Below are 22,989 nucleotides of genomic sequence, written 5' to 3' on the forward strand. Positions count from 1 at the left end.
TGTTCTCATACTAAGTAGCCTCTGACTTAGGTGAAAGACCTCCCGACTGCAGATACATAATGTGCATCTCCAGCAAAATTGTCCATAAGAATAACTTCATTATTCTGGGAAGCCAGATCTATAAAACATGTAAAATGTGGAAGTGTTCTGCCCATACAATTTCTGGTAACTACAGCATGACTAAGTGATAAAACCTGAGTCAGCTTCAGTTACAGCATACCTTACTAAGACGTTTATTGTGCCATGAAGGATAAAGGAAATATAATGGGCAAAGGGGTGTTTTCTGAAGCCATGAGGTATTTTAGGTCTATTGAGTTCTGCCTTGATCAATGGAAAAATGATCTCTGGAAGCATTGAGTGGTAGAGTGTACCAGTTAGTCACAGACACCCCAAGTTACACCAGAATGATGAGAAGGAAAAACTCACCAGTACCACTGGACAAATTGTTGTAGGTGGTAAAATATGGTCCTTCAAAGGTCCGCAGTCACATTCAGGTTTCAGATGAGAAGCACATTTATTATGCAGCTAGGAAAGGAGAAAGAGGACACTATCAAATTTTGCATGGCAACAGCAAACATGAAGCAGATTATATTTCGCCCGAGATACAGCAAATATATTTAAAGAACTACAAGAACAAACCAACAGGATCATAAAGGGATTCATATTACATTTGCCCTTATATATATTCTACCTTAAATAAACTGTTTAGCAACTTCCGTGACCTAGCCTATATATTTTCCAATTCTCAGAAATGTTTATATTAGAAATGTGCTTTAGGGTTTCTACCAAAAAGCCTGATTTCTTTGACAAACACACATTACTGTCCATTACAGTCCTTCCTTTGCTTATCTGTTAGCATAATCTTGAAACTACTATGCACTGTGGATGCTTTTTTTTTTTTTGACCCTCCTGTTTTCTCAAAGTCATTCCAAAGTGCACAGCTCAGTATGGGGCATAATTGATCCCATCATTAGTTTTAACTTTCTAATTCAATATGTAAATGTAACCAGAGATTCATCTCAGTAGGAGCAGGATATAAATATAAGAAGACGATTATGATTATAAAAATTTATATTATATTTATCAGCTCTACATTAAGTATGTGTATAATCATGTAACATATTATTTCCTTTTCTACATGTAAGAGTCTAAGCTGATATTTTTATCAACCTTGTCACAAGTTTAAATTAAGGTGTTATAGTACATTAAATACTGATTTTTTAAAAAATTGAGACGATAATTCTTATTGGAACCATACAGAATTGCTAAAGTAGTAGTTGTTTAAAGGCATCTAGGGGTATATCTGCCCCCTACTCCCTATCAGTTTAATATGAAATATCCATACTTTAGAACAATGATACATATTAATAAAATGTCTTGTTCAAAACCAAAAAGGAGCTGCTTCATTTTTCAGTTTTGAACCAAAAGCCACTCCGTTTATGTCATGATTACATTAATTTCCGCAACAAACCTACCTTTGTAACAGTTAATTAACAACCAACCATAGGCGTCTAATGGGGTTGATCTGCTGTTAGCGATAGTATACCTCACCACTGTTGAAGGGGTATTTCTGTTGTCCCTGAATCTAAAACATCTATCACGTCCTGCCTTGGAGTTAAGGCTACTTGCACAGTAATTAACTCACGCTAGGCCACATTACATGAAATAAAAGTATCTTTACACATTCATCAATAATTAGCAGTTCTGCTTCTCCGTGGCATGTAAACTCCTTTTTAAAAAGTGGTTTAATCTTATCAGGCATTGCTGATCTTTGTCATGAGGCAGGAGGTATTGAAGATAAAGAAGCAGTTGAAGTCACATGCAAAATAGGAATAAATTAACAGACACTCATTTGGCAAATGCAAATGCATAGTTTCCTTGAAAGAAAATCAGTGACTGGTTTAAATATATTAATTTATTGGACTTAATTTTCTTAGAATAAATCATGGCCCTGAAATTTTGGATTTAAACAAATAGATTACCAAGTGTTGTAGATTAAATTGGTCTTTCCCCAATTGATTTCCTAAATCCTAGTACCTGTGACTATGAACTCATTTGGAAATATCTTTGTAGACGTGTTCAAGTTCAGTTGAAGTTATACTGAATTAGGTTGGGTCCTAATCCAATGACTGGTGTCCTTATAAGAAGAGAGAAATCTGGACATAAGGAGACATATATGAAGGGAAGAAAGCCATGTGACAATGGAGGCAGAGATTTGGTGATGGAGCCACAGGCCAAGGGACACCAAGGATCGCGGGCCACTAACAGAATCAGGAAGAGGCGAGGGAGGATTCTTGCTTACAGCCTTCAGAGGGAGCCTGACCCTGCTGACATCTTTATCTCGGGTTTCTAGCCTCCAGAACTATGAGAGAATAAATTTCTTTTCTTATTTTGTGGTATTTTATTATGGCAGCCCTAGGAAACGAATATACCAGTCATTATGAAAACTGAACCCAAACCCAAAGACAGGCTGTGTGTCTGAAGACTCTTTTGTAATGTGGTGTCACAGAGAAAAAGCTTCTGCTTTTTGATCCTGTACCACCTATTTAAAACTGACAATGCAAGGCTCTACGAAGCCTCTACAAATAGAGAGATGTAAGAAAAAAATTCTGTGTGTACACATTGAGAAAGTACTGATTTTCACTCTTGACTGCAGTTAGTGAAGCTTTACATGCGACTCTGAAGGACAGAGATACAGGGCACTGACCACAGGTACATAAGCTGAGGGCCTCAGCCTCCTCCATGCCTCCATACCATGCGTTTCTAACAATCTGCAACTGATATGATAGGGGATGACTAACCTCTCTATACAGTTATTTGAGGGTTACCAGATGTAAGAAAGGATAACAAAGATAAAATGAATTTAATGACAGCTTTTTGGCATTTAGGCTAGTTTCCCAGGTGGGGGGAAAAATAAAGGAACTGGGGACTCAGGTAGAATCACACAGCTGATAAGCCGAACAGAATGTGTGTGTAAAGGGTAACTCTTCGTATTGAGGTTTGAGGGTTTCAGAGCATAGGTACCGGCAAATGGTCCTATGAAATACTGCTCTCTGCAGAGCTAAATAAAACCAGCATGGCATTGTCCAGTTTCATTGTCACGGGGTCCATATTCCTGAGCTTTGTCTAGGCAGCTGCAAGGCAGTCTTGCAAGAACATAGGCATATAGCAGGGTCTACAAGGAGGTCAGTAACCATATCATCATCAGTGAAACAGGGAGACGCAGTGCAAAATAATTCTCCTCCCCAAGAAGCCTGTATTAACTAATAATGTGCAAGGTACCTTATACTTTTATGAAGACTGGAATCTGGCAGCTGCTAAATATAGTTGGATGTCCATCAACATCATGAGATTATTTGTAACCAGGAGTGTCAAACCAGAGGACACCATGTTGGAAAATACTGATCATTCTACAATGTGTATAGCAGGTCTAGTGCATTTATCATACTGCTCAGAGACATACTTGAGGACAAAATATAAAATGTGAAAGCCAATGAGAAAATGCTTAGAGTTCCCAGGACTATTTATCAAGATTAATAGTGAACCTCATTTTTGCTGTGAAACTAAAACTTCTGCATAAAGCCTCTTTTTTAAAAAAGAGCAAATATCAACAAAACAGAAACCATATAATAGAATTTAAAAGGCACTTTCCCCCAAAACGGGTTATGTTCTGTTTCTTGATTAGGTGGTGCCTACACAGGTTACTCATTTGTGGAAAACTCATTGAGCTCTACCCTTAAGATATTTATTCTTTTCTGCATGTATGTTATTTTTCAATAAAACTGTAAAAAGGAAAAAAAAGTGAATATAATCAGCAATAAAAACAAGTTGCTTAAACTCGTCACCATGACATTTTACAGAAAAAGACACAGCACAGTTGAGTCCTTCTCAGTGTCAATAAGATACTGAAGTCTGACAATTGTCTTAAAGATAACCCAGATCCCAAATCAGCAAAACAGAAAAAGCCTCATCAAGAAGAGAAATAAACTAGAACATTGATGAATCCTGCCTCTTAAATGAAATGGCCAATGAAGCCCCAGAGAAAGGAAATCGTTACGTTTTTAAAAGTGTTTTTATTTTTGTTCACAGTTACCTCTGTACTTTTAAAGAGTAAGGCATAAAAATACTCAGGTCGTTATTTTATTGTATGTACAGAAACGTCCATTCATGTTAAGGGAATCAGTCCCTTATCTAGGAAATTCATAAAATATAAACCAGCTATTCCTGGAAGTGAATTAAACACTTGGAAATAATTTCAGAGTTTATGACAATTTCCAATAGCACCTAATTTAGAGCCAGGTCTATGTTTATTGAAAACAGCTGTCTCAATTTAGGAAGAAAAAGAAAATGTGTGAATGAGTGTGTGTGTGTGTTTAATGGATGGAGTTGAGAAAAGAGTGAAGGCATTGTATTGAGAAGAAAGCAATGTAATCTAAGAAGTCAAAAGGGAGAAAAATAGAAAAAAAATTTTCATAAGAATTTGGAGTCAAAAAAGAAATAAATCATTTTCCTACAGAAAAATGAAGTGACCAGATTTAGAGGAACATTTGCTGGTTTATATACATTCTTTTCTCTCTAACATTTTGCCATTTCAGGGTGCTGCCTTAATGCTGGCACTGGCCAAAGCATGAACCTTTCTATTTTAAAGGCATCGGAAACCGTTAAACATTATTGTTAGGAGTTATTATTTTTTTATTTTTTTGGGGGGATATTTGCCTCACTTTATTTTTTATTTTTTAACATCTCTATTGGAGTATAATTGCTTTACAATGGTGTGTTAGTTTCTGCTTTATAACAAAGTAAATCAGTTATACATATACATATGTCCCCATATCTCTTTCCTCTTGCATCTCCCTCCCTCCTGCCCTCCCTATCCCACCCCTCTAGGTGGTCACAAAGCACCGAGCTGATCTCCCTGTGCTATGCTGCTGCTTCCCACTAGCTATCTATTTTACATTTGGTAGTGTATATATGTCCATGCCACTCTCTCACTTTGTCCCAGCTTACCCTTCCCCCTCCCCATGTCCTCAAGTCTATTCTCTAGTAGGTCTGCGGCTTTATTCTGTCATACAGAGTGAAGTAAGTCAGAAAGAGAAAAACAAATACCGTATGCTAACACATATAATATGGAATCTAAAAAAAAAAAAAAAAAAAGGTCATGAAGAAGCTAGGGGCAAGACAGGAATAGAAATAAGGAGTTACTATTTTAAAAGAAGTAGGAGCCCTACATGATACCAAAAGTCAATAATCCATAGTCATCTAGTCATCGTATAAGCTTTCGTTTGCGAAGCTCAAATGACATGTATCATCCTCCTACCCTGTGAGTCCTGCCTGACCGCGGGTATTTTACCGCAACCGGCGCAAATGACAACATGGTTTAAATACAGGTTTTCCATGTCAAGAAAAAATGTTCATGGCAGAAATGAACAGGTATAAACAGTGCAATCTTAACAATCAGAGAATGTAAGCAAGAGGAGGAGGAGAGAAGCAATGATGACATTCAGCTCGGCTGATTGAATTATAAAGCCCAGGGGAAATGGCTGCCCAATGTTAGAAGGTAGTTTATACGGCTTTCTTAGGATTTTTCTATTTTTTAAGTGGTTAGATTTACAAAAGGAGATAAAACCCAGTTCTAAGAACCTAACATTCTATCTACATAATGGCAAATAGTATTATATCAAGAAGCCACAGGTTCTGAATAAAAAAGGGGTGCTAAAATGGATTTTTTTTTATCTTTAAGCATTTGTTTACACTTGTATATTTGATGCAGATTTGAGTATTACAGGATGATTTTTAAAAAAATTTAAATCATGCAGTTAAAATTCACTATTTAGCAGTAAGAAGAACAGTGTTATCAGTCATGAAAGTGAATTATCGAGGACCTCCTCTAAACTCAGCACTCCATCAAGATTCAGGGTTATTAGAAGAAAAATGTGTATACTGGACCCGGAGCTGGATGAGATTGTAGTCTAACAGTGTAGACAACGTTAGCATGCAGACGTGACACTGCTGGACAGCATTTCAGTCTTTCCTTTGGTGTGGAATAAAAGTCTAGAAAGTGTTTAGAAAATGGCAAACATTATTATCAAGGAAAATTTCAAGGAAAATATGGAACTTAGTTTGATTCCTGAGGTATAGTCAGTCAAAATTTGAGGTGGGTGCATTCAGGGCAATAATAGAGTAAGCAAAATAGGGGGGAAGCATGGCTTTCCCAGAGGCCTGTCAACAGACACGCTCGGCTGCAGCAGGGACTGGGCATACGGGGGCTATTATATATGTCATGTGCTTAGGTTTGGGTCAGATATTTGGAGAAGTGAAAACCAGGTTGAGGTAGGAAGAGGTGAGAGCTGCATTTATTATCATAGAACTATTATAGATTGCTGAAGGTGGCATATGATAACAAACTAGTATTTTCAGAAGATGACTCTGGAGGTGGTTTGCAGCCTGTGTTATAGGAAAAGTACCTTCTGCTAGGGAGATAAGCCAAGATTTCTGACTCTAATCTAGTTAAGAGGTGCTAAGAGCCTGCACGCGGGCTGTGAATGGTGAAGACAAAAAACTCAAATCTGAGAGAGATATTTTAAGGGGAAAACTTAAAGTCTCAGTGATAGGTTGAATATATGAAATAGGGGTGAAAGACAAGGATAAAAGAGATTGACTTCTATTTCCATGATTGCAAGCATGATGTTACCATGTCTGATAGAATACAGTTGGAAGAGCTGTTCTTTGTGAATACAAATAAATCAGTTTAGTCTAGGATTGAGTGATATTCGGGACCACATGGTTCTGGGTGCTTTTAGAATATGCAGGTGCTATTCTTAGACTGGGAAACTACAGATCCTTCCAGAAGTGAGTAAGAGATGGCAGGAGTAACATCCATGGAGTGCCCTCTGTGAGCCACGGGATGGGTTTTGTGTCCTCACATGACATTTTAGCTAGTTTTCACTATGATAATAATTGTCCTTCCATAAGCACTAGTATGTATGGGGCCTTCCCTAAACACATTGACATAGATTTTTTTAAAAAATTCATTTAATTCTTATAAAACTCTTACAAGATAGGTATCATTAAGTCCATTTTACAAATTAGGAAGCTGGCCAAAGCTTTTCACATACTTGGCCCAAGATTGTACAACTACTATCTTACTGGTTGGACAGAGACATTCTTAAGAATCTGGTCAGTCTAACTTATGACGAAGTTAAAACTCAAGCCATTTCCAAAAGTCATATGTACAAAGGAAGTGATGGCATTTGGAAAACCACTGAAATGAAGCCAGGTTTTGTTCTCTTTGTTTCTCTCTGCAATCTATTCCTCACGGACTCCGTTCAGATGGGCCTTACTAAAGCTGAGCTTTGATGGTGCCATATCCCATCACGACTTCTGCTAGTTCTTTGCTGTATTAATAGCACTTTCTGGGAAGCATTAAGACATAAGAAAGTAGATTCAGTTTGTTTAAAGGCAATCAGTAGTGTAAGTGTCAGTCAAAAGCAGATCAACTTCATACTAAAATTTTCATACAGTAGTTCAGGAAGAAAGTAGAGATTATACTAAATACATAAATGTTTGGAGGTAAATATCCTCTGTTTAACCTAGGCAAAAAATCTATAAATTAATAGATATAGTCTTATAATTGCTTAATATTAAAAACCAAAAGAGCACAGAGGCTGAAGTTATTTTTAAGAAGGCTATATATATTCTTCTGGATACATGAGGACTTATTTAAAAATATCAAGTTTTGTTTCATGAACCAAACACCCACAGGAACCCCGGAGATCATGGTTTACAGCAAATCAGGCTGAAGTTAGCCAGAAGCCTTGGGTCTTGGGAGAGCTTAGTGAGAGGGCAGCCACTTTTCCCTGACTCTGCCTTAAACCCTTCAGTGGTCTCTGGTTTGCCTGTGTCCTGAGTAGAACTCGGGATTTAAATACATTTACAGCTTATATTGTGCTTTGCTGTAGTGACCAAAGAGTCATCTTCATGTACACTCTGATCTTTTGTTAAGAATAAGACGTTAGGGACATGCTGTCTGAACTGAATTAGATATGAAATCCTTTATATCTATATTTAAAAAGCAGAGTTTATTCAGAGGTAGCACCTTCTTTCCTATAAAAGGAAAGGCCTAAATTCTTACAACACTAGGACCAGGATCAAGACCAAATATAAATATGTAACTGGAGAGTGCTTGGGCTAGAAATACAGATTTTGGAGTCACAGATGACAGGAACCACTAAAACAAAAGAAAGAAAACAAGAAAAACAAAATGGAATATAAAACAAGAAAAACATTTCAAGATGCCTTGATTATCAGTAAGACCGTTAGCAATGGTAACTTTGAGGAGAATGATTCCCATAGAATGAAAAGGGCAGAAGATATACCTCATAGAGATTAAATGGGAGAAGGAGAAGAGGAGTCAAATAAAGAAACTTAAAATCTCTAAAAGCTTTTGTATTAGGAAAGGTAGCAGTGTATATTTTTATTTATTTTTCTTTAAATTTATTTATTTTTATTTTTGGTTGTGTTGGGTCTTCGCTGCTGCGCATGGGCTTTCTCTAGTTGCGGCGAGCGGGGGCTACTCTTCGTTGCAGTGCGTGGGCCTCTCATTGTTGTGGCTTCTCTTGTTGCGGAGCATGGGCTCTAGGTGCACGGGCTTCAGTAGTTGTGGTGTGCAGGTTTCAGTAGTTGTGGCTCGCGGGATCTAGAGCACAGGCTCAGTAGTTGTAGCACACAGGCTTTGTTGCTCCGCAGCATGTGGGATCTTCCTGGGCCAGGGATCGAACCCATGTCTTCTGCATCGGCAGGCAGATTCTTTATTTTTTTCTAAATTTATTTATTTTATTTATTTATTTTTTGGCTGCGTTGGGTCTTCATTGCTGCACGCAGGCATCCTCTAGTTGTGGCGAGCTGGGGCTACTCTTCGTTGTGGTGTGCAGGCGTCCCATTGTGGTGGCTTCTCTTGTTGTGGAGCATGGGCTCTAGGCCCACAGGCTCAGTAGTTGTGGCTCGCAGGCTCTAGAGCGCAGGCTCAGTGGTTGTGGCACACGGGCTCAGTAGTTGTGGCTTGTGGGCTCTAGAGCGCAGGCTCAGAAGTTGTGGCAGACGGCCTCAGTAGTTGTGGCTCACGGGCTCTAGAGCGCAGGCTTCAGTAGTTGTGGCTCGCAGGCTCTAGAGCACAGGCTCAGGAGTTGTGGTGCACAGGCTTAGTTGCTCCGCGGCATGTGGGATCTGCCCAGACCAGGGCTCGAACCCGTGTCCCCTGCATTGTCAGGCGGATTCTTAACCACTGCGCCACCAGGGAAGCCCTGGCAGGCAGATTCTTAACCACTGAGCCACCGGGAAAGCCCAGCAATGCATATTTTTAGAGCGTTCAAACTTTAAACACATTGGATTTTTTTCAAGAAATAAAAATAGGAAAGAAAATAACAGATCTAAAACATTACACTTGAAATGTATGAAGGATAGCAAAATAACTTGAAATACAATGAAGAAATAAATTCTGATATTCTCTAACTTCAGTTTATAGTAAAGATATAACTAATGAAAGATGCACTTTATGGGGAAAGTAAGAGGAACGGGCTCAGAAAAAAAACCGAAATATTTTTACAGATGCTTAGCAAGAAAAAAAAAAGAAAACTAATATTTTTTAATGGTCCAAATTTTTTAAAAAATGAAATAGTTGTGGTCTTCTTAAAACTGAGAACTCAACATGTTTAAGTAATTTCTATGTGTAATTTAAATCATTGTTAGACATTTTATTACAATAACCAAACACTTTAAAAAAATAAAACTGTCTTTCATAATTGAGGAAATTTCAAATGTAAATATAATTTAACTGAGTAATAGCTGAAAATGATTGAAGAAAATGCGTTCATTTTAAAACAGTACTTAATTGTACTTTTGAAATGCAAGTCACAGTTTGTTTTTCTCATTATCCTGTGAGTGTGTGTGTGTGTGTTTAAGAAAAATTTTTAAATGGCGTGTGTGTTGGGGAGGGGTGTTGAGGGGCACTGCAGAGAAACGTATCTGCTTAACTGAAACAACGCTCCCTACTGTTTTATTCCCACAAAAGCAAGAATAATTTGTCCTATAACAAGATGACTCATACACTAGCGGTAAAAAGAAAACAAAACCGATGGGGGAAAAAACCCAGCTCCATAATCGTTTTTGTACCAAATTGTAAAAAATGGCTATTCTTAAAAATGTGCGTTCTAATTAATTTCCAGAAGTACAACATGAAACACTAGAGGTACCATTTAACAACTGCATTTATTCCAGAAGTTACTTGAAGCAGCTTTGACAATCAAGCAAACTAGGTAGAGTGCTAAGATTTCCTGGGAAAGACCAAGTGCCCTCTTCTTTCTCGATTGTCAATACCATTAATGACTAGCGTTTACATCCATATCTGTTATCCCTCAATTTATGATTTAACTAAAGGAGCAAGGCAACACCATGTTGTAAAGAAGGGTTAAGTGAGTTCTTAAAAGCATCGAGAACTAAAATATGGACCCACCTGCATCTCTACCTAGTCATGTGGTCATTGATGATTTGCATAGATTTTTCTTGGTCTTAGTGTCCTCACTATAAAATTAAGTCTTTGTACCACATTATTCATTGTTCTACCCTTTTTAAGCCCATAGATTCTATGATTGGAATAAATTTAGAACATGTAGAATAGAAAATTTTACCAGAATAGTGTTTCCGGGCAGAGGGATAGCTGAGCTCTACCCAGTCAGTATCCCAGGCTCAAGGCCCACCCACAGCCATGGTGTCTGGTTACCTTCCTGGCTCCTAGAACTCCTAGAACTCCATGCAGCACAGATTGAACACCTTATGACAGTATTATCTCTAAGGTTGTCACTAGCTCTAAAATTCTCGATTCTATGAGGACAAATCTGACCTTGACATTTATCCGTTTGGGAGCCACACATGATATAAGAGGCCCCCATGAATTTACGCTAACTTGGACTTAGTCTAAAATTCAGGATGGCCTTCCAGGATAGGACTCATCAGAGAACATGGGATATACCATCTTCATCGTGAGTGAATGCTAGAGATTTATCCTCCGATGTTACTCACTGTGATCTGACACCAAACACAATGCAGTCCTGTCAAGCCCTGGTAACATTTAACCGTTTTGTGGCATTTATCACACTTGGTTGGGCAGTTGCCTTCAACCCAGTAATGATGCATCACCTAGAACACAACAAAAGCACTGTGGTAAGAGGAGGCATCCATAAACACCATCCTCAAAAAGCAAGCATGGCCACACACTTACATCAGTGTTCTTCTTGGACTTTACGTAAGTCTTGATGCAAGAAGGAGGTGCTCTAGCCACGCAGCGCTCATGGACGGTGTACTTGCAAACTGAAAGGAAACATGTACACAAATTCAGAGCTAATCCTGGTCCTGATTCCAATTTTATACAGAAAGAATGACATTAACAGAAGCTCGTTTCATAGCCACTGCTCCCTAATCAATCCAATCAGCCACATCAAGGAAAAGTCCAACTCGACTGTTTTTACCATGGAATACAAAAGGCCAATTAGTACAGGAAATATTATGCATGTGAAGAACCAAGACTCCTCTATCATGGCAATAGCAGGAAATGCTTAATTAAATCAGGCCTCACTCAAATTTTTCACAATAATTCCCAGATGACAAACATACTAAAGACAAATTGATGACTGCCAAATGGCTTGGTGTCATTTGCTAGAAGGAAGAGATCTATATTTTACAAAGTATAGGCATGAGAGCAGCTGGCGGGCATGGGAATAAAAGCCCATGAGTTTATGCTATTTTGTCTATTGATTTATCTAAACCTTAAATGGCTGATTAGTCTATTTCCAGAGAATAGATTTCATCATACATGCCAGGCCTTCAGTTAAACTTCATCCCTCATTGCCATCATGGCACTGTTTGTCCAAAAGGAACAACCTTTGTTGGGCAGCATATTGTATATATATATATATATGCAAAATTTTATATGTATCTGCAAATATGTATAGAAACACATGTACAAACATATATATGTGTGTGTATATAAAATGTATAATGTATATAAAAAAACCAACACATACACTTTATTGGCATCTTTAAATTACTTCATGGCTTGATTCTCAATATAACTCAGGGTCATATACAGATATTCTTTAATAAAACGCTGGTTTCAAATTAAGAATTCTAAATGCATAAATACATAGAATAAAAATTAAGTAAAAAACAACCAGGTAGCTCTCTCAATATAACAAACAAAAGTTAACCACTGCATGAAGTTAGAATGAAAATATAATATTTATATAGTAAAACTATTCCCAAATATCCACATCTGTGATTTCCTTTGGAAACAGTTTCTCTTCTCGTCCATATTGGCAATAATGTTGAGTATTACATTTGCCACACTAATCAGTTAAAATTTGTGAGCAAGATTCTCACTCTTATATGATATTGCCCATATTATATGAGAATTACCATTTTGTTTCATAAGCTCCCATCAATAGAAAGTACCGTGAAAAATTATTTTCCTTAAAAATAATAAAACTCTGAAAACAAATTACTTCCTTTGTACATGGAGAACGTTCTGGTATAAATAGCCTTTTAAATGTGGCCACCAGAAACTGCCCTCTAAAGTGGCACGAGGTAATTTTATGTAACTTTATTAAAATCCTTAAACACGTAAGAAATCACTTAAAAGTGTACCTACAATATGGTTTTTAATGTGAAATAAAACATCTGAGAGAAAGTCAACTCCCAAATATGTTACCAAAGAAGATGTTAGCTAAAAATAATATCTGAAAATTATGTATTATATGGAAGCCAGCTAAAAAATTAGATTTAATATAAATGCACGAAAATGGGATGTGTCTAATAAACTTGACAATTTCAGTAACTCCATACACTGCAGAAAAGGGTGTGAATGGACCACGTGCTGGACCAAGACAAAGTCACACTTTAGTAAGGAAGACTCAATATTCCCTCTGTTTTAACAGAGGCATCAGGGAATGCAAAAGTTCCTCAGGCACACGTTGTTTATTTAAAACTTCTTAAGTGCCTTTTATAAATTAATTGTTACATATACTACCAGAAAGTATGCCATAGAATAAAATCGATATTGTAAAGATAAGTGTACCGAAATAAAAATAATGGCCACAATTCATGAACTGGCCACACTTTGGGTTCTAATATCCATTAACCATATATTAGATTTTCTTCGTGATAGAATTAAGAATCATGTGCCTGAGGTATAAGATTAGTTTGTATTCCTTGTGATTTCTTAGTTTGAATGGAAACTGATAATCAATTAATTATTTTTAAAAGACTGAAAGGAATTAGCTCATTATAGGAAGACAATGTGAATAAAGCGATAACTTAGGGAGGGAAAAAAGACAAATATGCATAAGATATAAACATGAGAGACCAATGGATATTTTCATAATACTCCCAGAAGAAATGGGAATCATGAATAAATTAAACTACAGTGGAAAGAAAATGGCTAGTGAATTGGGAAATGTCCTTACTTCTTTTCCAAGGAGAAGGTTTTCCAAAACTGAAGAAAGTTAAAACTAGAGTGATCTAAACCTTCAGAAACATACTTCAGGGAAAGATAAATCATAGGTACGGGAAGGGTCAGGTTATTTCTTAACTCCGTCTACAAATAGGACTATTCCATGAAATCAACCCCTCCTCACCAGAGGTGATGACATCCGGGCAAAGCAAACATACTCACAGGAGCAGCAGAGGCCCTGCTTCCCCACGCCGATCAGCATGTTCAAGCAAAGATTGCAGTAGGCAGGTTTGTTAAAGTGCTTGAGTCGCCACACATGCTGTCCGTCATCCTTCACATTCTGCATGGGACGCAAGAGAAAAAGATTTCACTTAATGAAGTAAACAGTGGAATATGTAAGTGCCAATAAAATTCAGAGCTGGACTGAAGCATTTGAAGACAATCTGTTATTTCATCCCTGACTTTCTCCAAGATTGCCACAGAGTCTAGAAAACCACATGTGCTCTAGTGGAATGAGATCCTGCTAACAAATATCAGATGCTATAGCAACCCACAAATTCTTGCCTAATATCAGCAGTTCAACAGCAGGTCCCAACCATCATAACCGTCCGCCAAACCGAGCACTCCTCAGAACAGAGGCGCGTTTGCCTCACCTCTGTATACTTTACTCCTAGCACAATTCCATAAGCAAATAAGTGAATAAAGGAAGAGAAAATACTCTTGGGTGGAAGATTCTGAGAAATGAAAACCTTGGCAGAATATGTTAACCCTTGCTTAATAGTAGGAATATGCAAATTTCATGATGGTGGTTAGCTCTTATAAGGAGGTAGAAGGGTGGGATGGGATGGGAAAGAATGACACTTAAAAGTAAGTTATTCATGATATTCTAAGGCTTCAGTTGGGGGATTCCTTATATGTTATAATTGACATTAATATATTTTTGTATGTCTCAAATAGAAAATTTTAAAAAATAAACTTTTGTAAGGCTCTAATTACATTATTATTTTCTTTACTTCTCTTTTACAAAATATGAATCATTTTAATCTCATGGAAAGATGGCAAAAATATTAAAACTATATTACTGTATTTACTTATAACAGTCTCTACCATTATTTGCCACAATAAAACCTTGAGTTCAATTAATTCACATTTTAGCAAAACAACTGTAATTATTATTTATTCTTCTAAGTAAAACTCTATATAATATTATAATAGCTATTCTCTATTAGATACATTGTTTAAGATGGAAGTAAAATGAAATAATATGATGCTTAAGATTCCTTACAAGGAGGTGAAGATATTAAATGAAGTTATTATACATCATTACTATTATTACCATCATTTTCTGTATTAACATGTAGTCCTTGTACATCATGTACCAAACTATATCAAACTCAGATTAATTGTAGACATCATTTATTGGTATTCTATAGAAACCACTGCAGGTCATGGTTTTTCAGGTTAGTCAAGTTGCCATACTTCTTAGAACACATTGAGCTAATACTTTTTTGAGCACCTATTATGTGCTGGGGCACTAATACAAATTCTGTGGTAGTGAGAGAGTATAAACGTGTCCAAATCATCTTGTTTCTCTGGATAATAAAATATTAATAATAATGCTTCCTAACTACTTTTTCCTATTCCCAATCAAGAGATAAACCACCAGATCTGAAGTACCCAATTAAATCCACAGTAACTAATTCCTACATTAGAACCAGAAATGTCAAATTTGCATCATAATATGAAACATTAATGAAAATGCTTTCTGGGAGATAATTCTCCATGGGTCTCTTGAATTTCTGCACATTTTGTAAGCAGAAGAACTGTCCTTTTCTCCAGGTTATCTTTTCAAAGGTGTTTGAATAACATAGAGCCTTGCACAACAGAGATGTGCAGAGGGCAGGTTTCCTTACTGTCCGGTCTAATAAAGATAATTTCTCCCTTCTAAGCAAAGGTTTAGCAAGTTTGTTTACTGCGTATTATAAAAGATTTAGTTTCCCCAAGCCAGGGGTTCTGAGCTCTGATGCTGTGCAAGGCAATTACTTGGACCTCTCTCCATCACCCCTAAGAGACTTCATGGGCCAGAAGAACTAGCTCAGATGTGAAGCTCCTATCGCTTCTTTGCTGTGAGTAAACAAGTTTTTGTTTCTGACCCAGGCACTCACGTCCTCTGCCAGCACCCATGGAATGGTGGCAAGCTCACTTGTTCACTTGCAAGTAGGGTAACTCTCAGACCCTTCATGGTTCTTGACAATGCTCAGCTTCATTTTCCTGACAAAGAACTAACAAGTTCTCAGCAAAAGCACTTCTGCAGGAGGTGCCACGGAGGGGACATCAGAAGACAATGGTGTTTCAGGTTTTTTTCCCAAAGCTTAAGAAATAGATTTTATAGTAATTTCTGAATCCAGTTCTGGTCTGCTCAAGTCATATGATTTCTACTGTCTTTATTATGTGAATGGAATGCTTTATATATTTGTTTAATTTTGCTATAGCTTCCAAACTATCTCTGTTTTAAAATTTCTATTCCTTCAAATAAGAATAAGATACCCTGATGTTAAAAGTTAAAGAGGTTAATTTTTAAAAAATATATTGATAAAGTTAGCATTAAGCGTTAGTTTAAATAATTAGATTAATGCTTAAAAAGACATTTTTAAGTGAAAAGGAGAAAAGAAAATTTAATTTTCATATGTATTACTGTTCTCATAAGCCTTGTCATTTTATTTTGAAATGAGTGTCCATTACATGTGAATAAGCCTCCTCCTGTTGAAGAGCACATATGGACTAAGTTAGCTGGCATTTTCCTTATCAAAAAATAAACAAGTCTGAACGTGGGTGTTCTGTCAATCAGAACACTTAGCCATGTTACAGGCTGCCACTGATGCACAAATCCATTACCCCGACATAAAATGCTCTACCAAAAAACAAATTAAATCACTTTATAGCTCTTAGCCGGATACATTGCCAGAATATTCAGAGGATGAAATATGTATGTGACTTCAAGAGAAGAAATTGAAACCAGGAGCCAACTACTTCTAAGCAGCGCAAATTAAACGCCGACGCTATGTATTTTCATGTCTTGTCTTGTTTGTCTTATTTAGATGGTAAACTTACTGGGGAAGGGGGAGACACTGTGCCTTACTATATTCTATCAGCCAGTAGAGCATACACCTCTTAGTACTTCCATTGCAAATAAATATTTATTGTCATAGAGAGGAATTCATTTTTATAAAAAAGCAATGAAGAGGGAATCTGGGAGGCTTGATTCCTGGCCTCTGATGAAAATGTGGATAAGCCATTTCACCTTTCTTATCTTCCTCTCTAATAAAATGAAATAAAATGAAAGTAACCACTTTCCTCACCCGGGCCATGGTGTGAGGTTTCATTATACAATACCTGTGAAGTCAATTTAGCTCCTCAGAAGACTGGTGTTATATAAACAGCAAATATTATTACCATCATTGGGTTGAGTTGTGTAACATCCCAGTGTTTCAGCCAAAAGATCTGAGAAGGATGTTTGTAGGTTTATGATACTTTATTTCATAAAAGTTGTGTTCTCCTGGTTTTTTCATTACCAGACATTACTCTTAATAAAAATTTATTCCTGATATTTAGTAAACACTGTATTTATAATGAAGCAGTTCAGTTCTGTGCATGTGTCAGAGAAATGTTTAATGAAACACAGGCAAATTAACACAGAGAGGGAGTGCCAGGGTCGTCCTCGCCTACTAATCCCCTGTAAGTCAAAAGGAGGCTTTGAAGGGAAGAATGCTCTTTGGAAAATATTGAAAACGATTTCATTATCTTTGTGGTTTCTGAAGTTTTAGTTTTTTCCGTAAATACCTCCAAGATTGCAGACAGTGTTCAAGTGAACTAGGGCTGCTATAAATAATACCATTTTTTTCAAAAGACCTCAAGGAGAAATTTCACTGATGTCACAGCCAAAATGCTCCCATCCCCCTGCCTAGCCAGGTCCCTGTTTCAACTGACTTCACTTATGACACATAGAAGAGCTAAGGTCGCAAATGGATTCCAACTCAAGAAATAATAAGTGCCATTAAATTACCATACTTTTCTGTTCAAGGTCTCCAAAAAATTATAATGATATGAAAGAAACTGTTCTTTTAGACAAAAAGATGAACTATATCGGGCCTGAGAAAAGAGAATGCAGAGAGAAGTTTTAAAATTCTGAATGGAGCTGCAATCAACTGCCCATCTCCAGATCCCACTTTCTGAAGTCAGGCTCAGACCCTAATAGTCTTAAGGTTCAAATGCCATTTCAACTGTCAGTAACATCACGTGGTTATTTTCCTTGAGTGACCCAGTGTGGAATCTCAAGAATTGTTGCATTTATCCAGCTTCATAACTCTTTTCTAGATTGTGCAAACAGCAGAACAACATCTTAACCAAATTAAATTTAAAAAAATAGAGTGTGAAACATTAGTTTTCCAAATATAGCTTAGTCTATTAAGAATACATCATCTTCTGCTTTCCATCATACTCATCAAGGGACACATTTCATCAGAAATCAGGAAGCAAACCAAAGAATTACTTCTACTTTATTGAATCAGGCAAAAAAATGTATCCTAAAACATTTCAATCGATGGCAAAGTTTAAACTATATATAGGGATTAAAGACCAGGACTCTGAGAACATATAGTGAAATCAACATACATAACCTTTCAAAAATCATACAGGCCAGATTTGGGCCCAACAATCTAAGACCAAGAAGTGAAGGTATCCTTATTTTAAGCCAGGCTCCTATTTAAATGTGTATTCCTGTTTTTATGATAATATGAATTCAGGAATTTTCCTTGAAAAATCTAATAATGATCCAAGATTACAGATTTCAGGAATTGGAGCATTACTAATTATCCTGTTCATCGAGGAAAACAAATGTTTGAACTGAGAGAATATCAGAAAAGGAAAGGGATATTCCTGACTAATTTCTTTGTACATGTCCAGATAAGATGACTGGCAAAAAATGACCTAGTTAGTTAGTAACCAAGCCAGGGTGAAGGCCAGTTTGATAACGCTCGCTGCCACTCTACTATCTCTTCATTAGTCCTTATGTCTTGCTGGGGTGGTCTAATTGAGCTAAATTAAAAAAAAAAAATCAGATTTCTCTTTCCAAGATAATTTAAAAACAGTTAACACTCATTCTGTTTGTATGACAGATTAATGATAGAATAACTTGGGAGTCAGCAAAACTATGGCCCTTGGGTCAAACATGGCCAGCAAGCTGTTTTTGTAAATAAAGTTTTATTGGAACACAGCCCTGCTCTGTCATTTAGGTGCTGTCTGTGGTGGCTTTTGCACTGCAGTGGCAGAGTGCAGCAGTTGCAACAGAGACCTTATGACCCACAAAGCCTAAACTATTAACTATCTGCCCTTTTACAGGCAAAGTTTGCCAATCACTAGAGCAGACTTTATTGCTAGATACAGTTATTTAAAAAAGAAAAACATTTTCATTCAAAATACGGTTTTTTTAATAAGCAATTCTTCACTGAGATGAATGCTGAAGGAAGAATGAGCAAGTCTCAGGCATAAATTTTTAACTGTAATCAAAATCACATATGCCACCCAAATACTCGATTTTACTTCAGATGTAAGAGACTATACCATTTCATACTGGGTCTCATGAAGTTTGAAGGACTTCTTGTAAGAGAAAGGAGATGACTTCTACTCCCTAGCATTTGATGAAGAATCAGGTTCTGATAAACTACAATTCTGATCCTGGCACCACAATGGGTATTAGGTAAAATAGAGTACTTTAAAAAATTCTGTTGATGGAGAAAAATGAACCACAATAAAATCACAACTGCTCTACCTTACATGTCACGTGAGGACTGCTCTCCCGGGGCAATATTCTTATCTGGGTAATTGGGCTAATACACCACGGTCACTTTCAAATACACTGTGGTATTTAACATGCACTATCAATTAGCATCTACTCCCTGAGCTCATAATTGACAATAGACAAGAATATATAGGACAACATAACAAGACAGGCCTCACAATAAATGGCTGAATTCAACCTAAAGCTTCTAGATTTCCAATCTCATAAGCAAAAGTGGGGGGCGGAGTAGGAGGGAATGGCACCATGAATCAAATTCTCTACAGGTAATAACAAAACACATTTACTGCCACAGAAAAGGAAATAAATCTCAATTACTAAAAAAGGCCTTCATCACTCAGTTGTCATTGTGTCATTACTAGTTTGTAAAACACTTACCATGCCTGGGAATTAAAAAGCTGTTTTTAACAAATAGATGCTCTGATTTGTGATCATAATTACATAGCTTTTCCATTTTATTAAAAGACAATTTTAGAGACATTATTGACGTATTCTTTTTTTTAAGAAGTGAAGAAAATACTCTCAGAATTGTTCTTCACAGGGGAACCATCCCATCTCATATTCAAGTTGATCTACAAATGTTAAACAATGTAGCCCTGCCATCTAGTGGCCATCACTGGGAACACAACTTTGGAACACAGCTTGGGTTTCTTTGAAACCCTGAATCGATTTCTCCTATTAAGCTCCAAAAAAAAAATCTTTTAACGAAAAACATAAAATATAAATCTAAGAATATGAATATAAAGTAAATTATGTATCATTAACCTGATGGACATTAATGGCAAAGAATTGTCATTCCGTTGAAATAAAGTTACTGCTACACTAGAAACTGATGAGGTATATTCTATTTGTTTAAAATATTTTTAGTTAAATCCACATAGATTTGTGGACTATATTTACCAATGTTATTTTCATAATTTCACAAATATCTGTATTTATGAATAAAACTAAAGAATTTCTAAGCAATATTTTCCAAAAGAAAACATTATTTCAAAATCTTTCTGTGATATTAAAAATATAGATGACTATATCTCCATTTCCGTACTTTCCTGTCCAACCCTCAACTACCAAATGATTTACTTACTTCTTTCATTCTCTCATACAAGAATTTCCATAAATATTTAGAATAAAAACATTTTAGCTTGAAAAATATAAAATTCCCTTTGGGAACCATTATCAATAGAATTGAATAGTCATTTGTCAACTATTTTTCAGTATAGAATATACACCAAACCTTACAAAGTTAACATTTAGTCAGTTTTCTTTCTGTTTTCTCCCAACAGTCTGATTTACATATGCTTTTGACAGAAGGTATATTAAACAATAATTACATATTTATGATACAGAGATATACAGTAAGTTATTAAAAAACATATTAGGTTATGTATAGTATAAGAACATCAGATACAAGAAGTATTGCTTCATTAATTTGCAAAATGTAGAAATATGTATCTATTAACAATAAGGTCTATATTAACTTTGTTTTAATAAATTATTTACTTTAAGGGTAATTTCCTATTTATCATCTATTGGTAATTTTTCTTTTCCTTCCTCTGACCATGTCTAAAATCCCATGGGCCTCATGAAGGCTAAGATTAACCTGAATCTAAACGAATTTGAAGATCCAGGTGAACTGGAGACAAATTGTACCATCTGAAACCCATTTATATATTCCCAAACCCATATGTAAATATGTACAAACCTATTTTTATATACTCTCACATGTTTTACAAACACAGACTGCAAGATCTCTTGAGAACTGTCTTTAAAAAAAATTGGTATCTTGACTAACTGTGGTATAGTCTTGAATCTGAAAAATCGTTATAGCTGGTAACAGGAAGTATGAAGAATGTGGAGGTCAGCAGCAAAGTGGTGGACATTACATTCTTGCATCTCAAAACTCTAAATAGTCTATGTGTCAGGGTGCTTTCCATCGGTAATGCTCTTTGAATCTAAGTATAAATTTTACTATACTCATGTTATAGTTAATTCTTATTTATTAAGCTAAGTATAAACATCTACCGTTGACTCATTGGATTTTTAAATGAACTATTACTAAAATTCACACCAAGCCGGGGCAGCAAGATTTGGACTCAAAGTCACCATCACATCACATTCTGATCTTATGTTGATCTACTTTATTCCCCAAACCACCAGTTTTAATTACCACTGGAGGCACTGATACAAGAAAACTTCGACAGGCTTAGAAGGAAGAACTTTGACAGACTGTTGTTATGTAAGGAAAACATTTACACACACACACACACACACACACACACACACATGCATATATACTCAACCACCTCTATATATAATTGGCTCCTCCAAGTATGGGTTTGGTTATCAATAAAACAGATCATCTTCATGGGGAGGGGGAGTACAGAATGGGATGGAGCACCGCAGGAACCACAGAATGCAATAACACTGGGATGTTTCTTGCATTAGATAAAATAAGGTCAATGTTTTTTTTAACAAGATTGCACTTTAAATAGTGGAAAAAAAGAGAGAGATTATGTATTAAATAATACCGTAATACCTAAAATGAATTAATATATTCGTGGCAAGTATTACTATACAAGGAGTTATTGTTAACTTGTACTGTGACATACGTATTTAGAAGAAGTAGGCACTCACTATATACTTAATGGTAGAAAATAGCCAGATGAATTTATAATCAAAATGTATAAGAGAGAACCCCACTGACTTACCACCAGGCCACCCCCTCTGTGTAAATGCTTACATTTTCTAAGCCCAGGAGCACAAGAAGTGGAATGGTTGTCATGCCTCCTTGAATCCATTCCTCCAGAGAGACTGTTCCATCATGATCATAGTCAATTTCTTCCATCATTTCATGAAGGATCTGGAGAAGAGGAGATGAGGAAAAACTTGAAATAAGTCAATAAAATAAATTTCATATGACACAACAAAGTATTGCACTGAATTAGTTATAATAAACTGTGACTAGCAACTAAGTAGAGAGATGAGGTAAATATCTAAATAACTCGGTACAATGTTAATCCTATTATTGAGCATACAGTAGCTTTGCTATGATTTCGAGAACCTGATTACTTACACTGATCAACTTTTATAAATAAATGATTAACATTTAACTATTTTGTCACTGGATGGTACAGCTTAAACAAGAAGGTATCTCTAAGCATGAAAGTGATCTTTAATTGCTATCTCTAGATTATTTTTTTAAATTCAAATATATGCCAGATAATGACAGACCAAATTAACTTCACGGCAAAGAGCTGAAATAATTCTTTGCTAAGTGGTGTGGGGTGGAGGAATTAAGTTGCTTTTAATTGCCTATCAGAACTTAATGGAGCCAAGAAGTTAAACAATCAAATAATTTTTTGATTAGATTTCTTTTCTAAGGAAGACTTACACAGAGTGTCCTAAAATGTTCTCCGTAGTGTCTGTTTGTAATATATTTATCTCTCGGCTGCATAGTGCTAATATTAGTTGTTAATTCGAAGGGTTGTTGTGAGGTCAAATGTGCTAATACATTATAAGTATCTTTGAAGAGTATCTAGCATATATAGTAAGTGTAATATAGGTGTTGTTAGTGTTATATTAGCAGAAATTATATTTGCTAATATATATTACCCAAACATATTACCCTTGGCTGCTG

The 22,989-nt window shown here is 36.2% G+C and overlaps 1 protein-coding gene across 6 annotated transcripts in view; it reads right to left on the bottom strand.

Annotated features, from left to right (window-relative positions):
* The window catches only part of DGKB (diacylglycerol kinase beta), a 706,264-nt gene that overhangs the window by 471,379 nt on the left and 211,896 nt on the right, over positions 1-22,989 (bottom strand). For 5 of the 6 annotated variants that reach the window (XM_036862745.1, XM_036862743.1, XM_036862744.1 and 2 more), the window contains 5 exons: positions 22,093-22,212; positions 13,721-13,838; positions 11,273-11,361; positions 11,074-11,190; positions 427-525 (listed from right to left, as the gene is read on the bottom strand). In XM_036862745.1, the coding sequence (XP_036718640.1) occupies positions 427-525; positions 11,074-11,190; positions 11,273-11,361; positions 13,721-13,838; positions 22,093-22,212 (543 nt within the window). The remainder of the gene's footprint in view (positions 1-426; positions 526-11,073; positions 11,191-11,272; positions 11,362-13,720; positions 13,839-22,092; positions 22,213-22,989) is intronic. The other variant, XM_036862746.1, reaches the window with a different exon arrangement.

Source organism: Balaenoptera musculus, chromosome 9 (genome assembly GCF_009873245.2).
Source record: "Balaenoptera musculus isolate JJ_BM4_2016_0621 chromosome 9, mBalMus1.pri.v3, whole genome shotgun sequence".
NCBI classification, from domain to species: domain Eukaryota; kingdom Metazoa; phylum Chordata; class Mammalia; order Artiodactyla; family Balaenopteridae; genus Balaenoptera; species Balaenoptera musculus.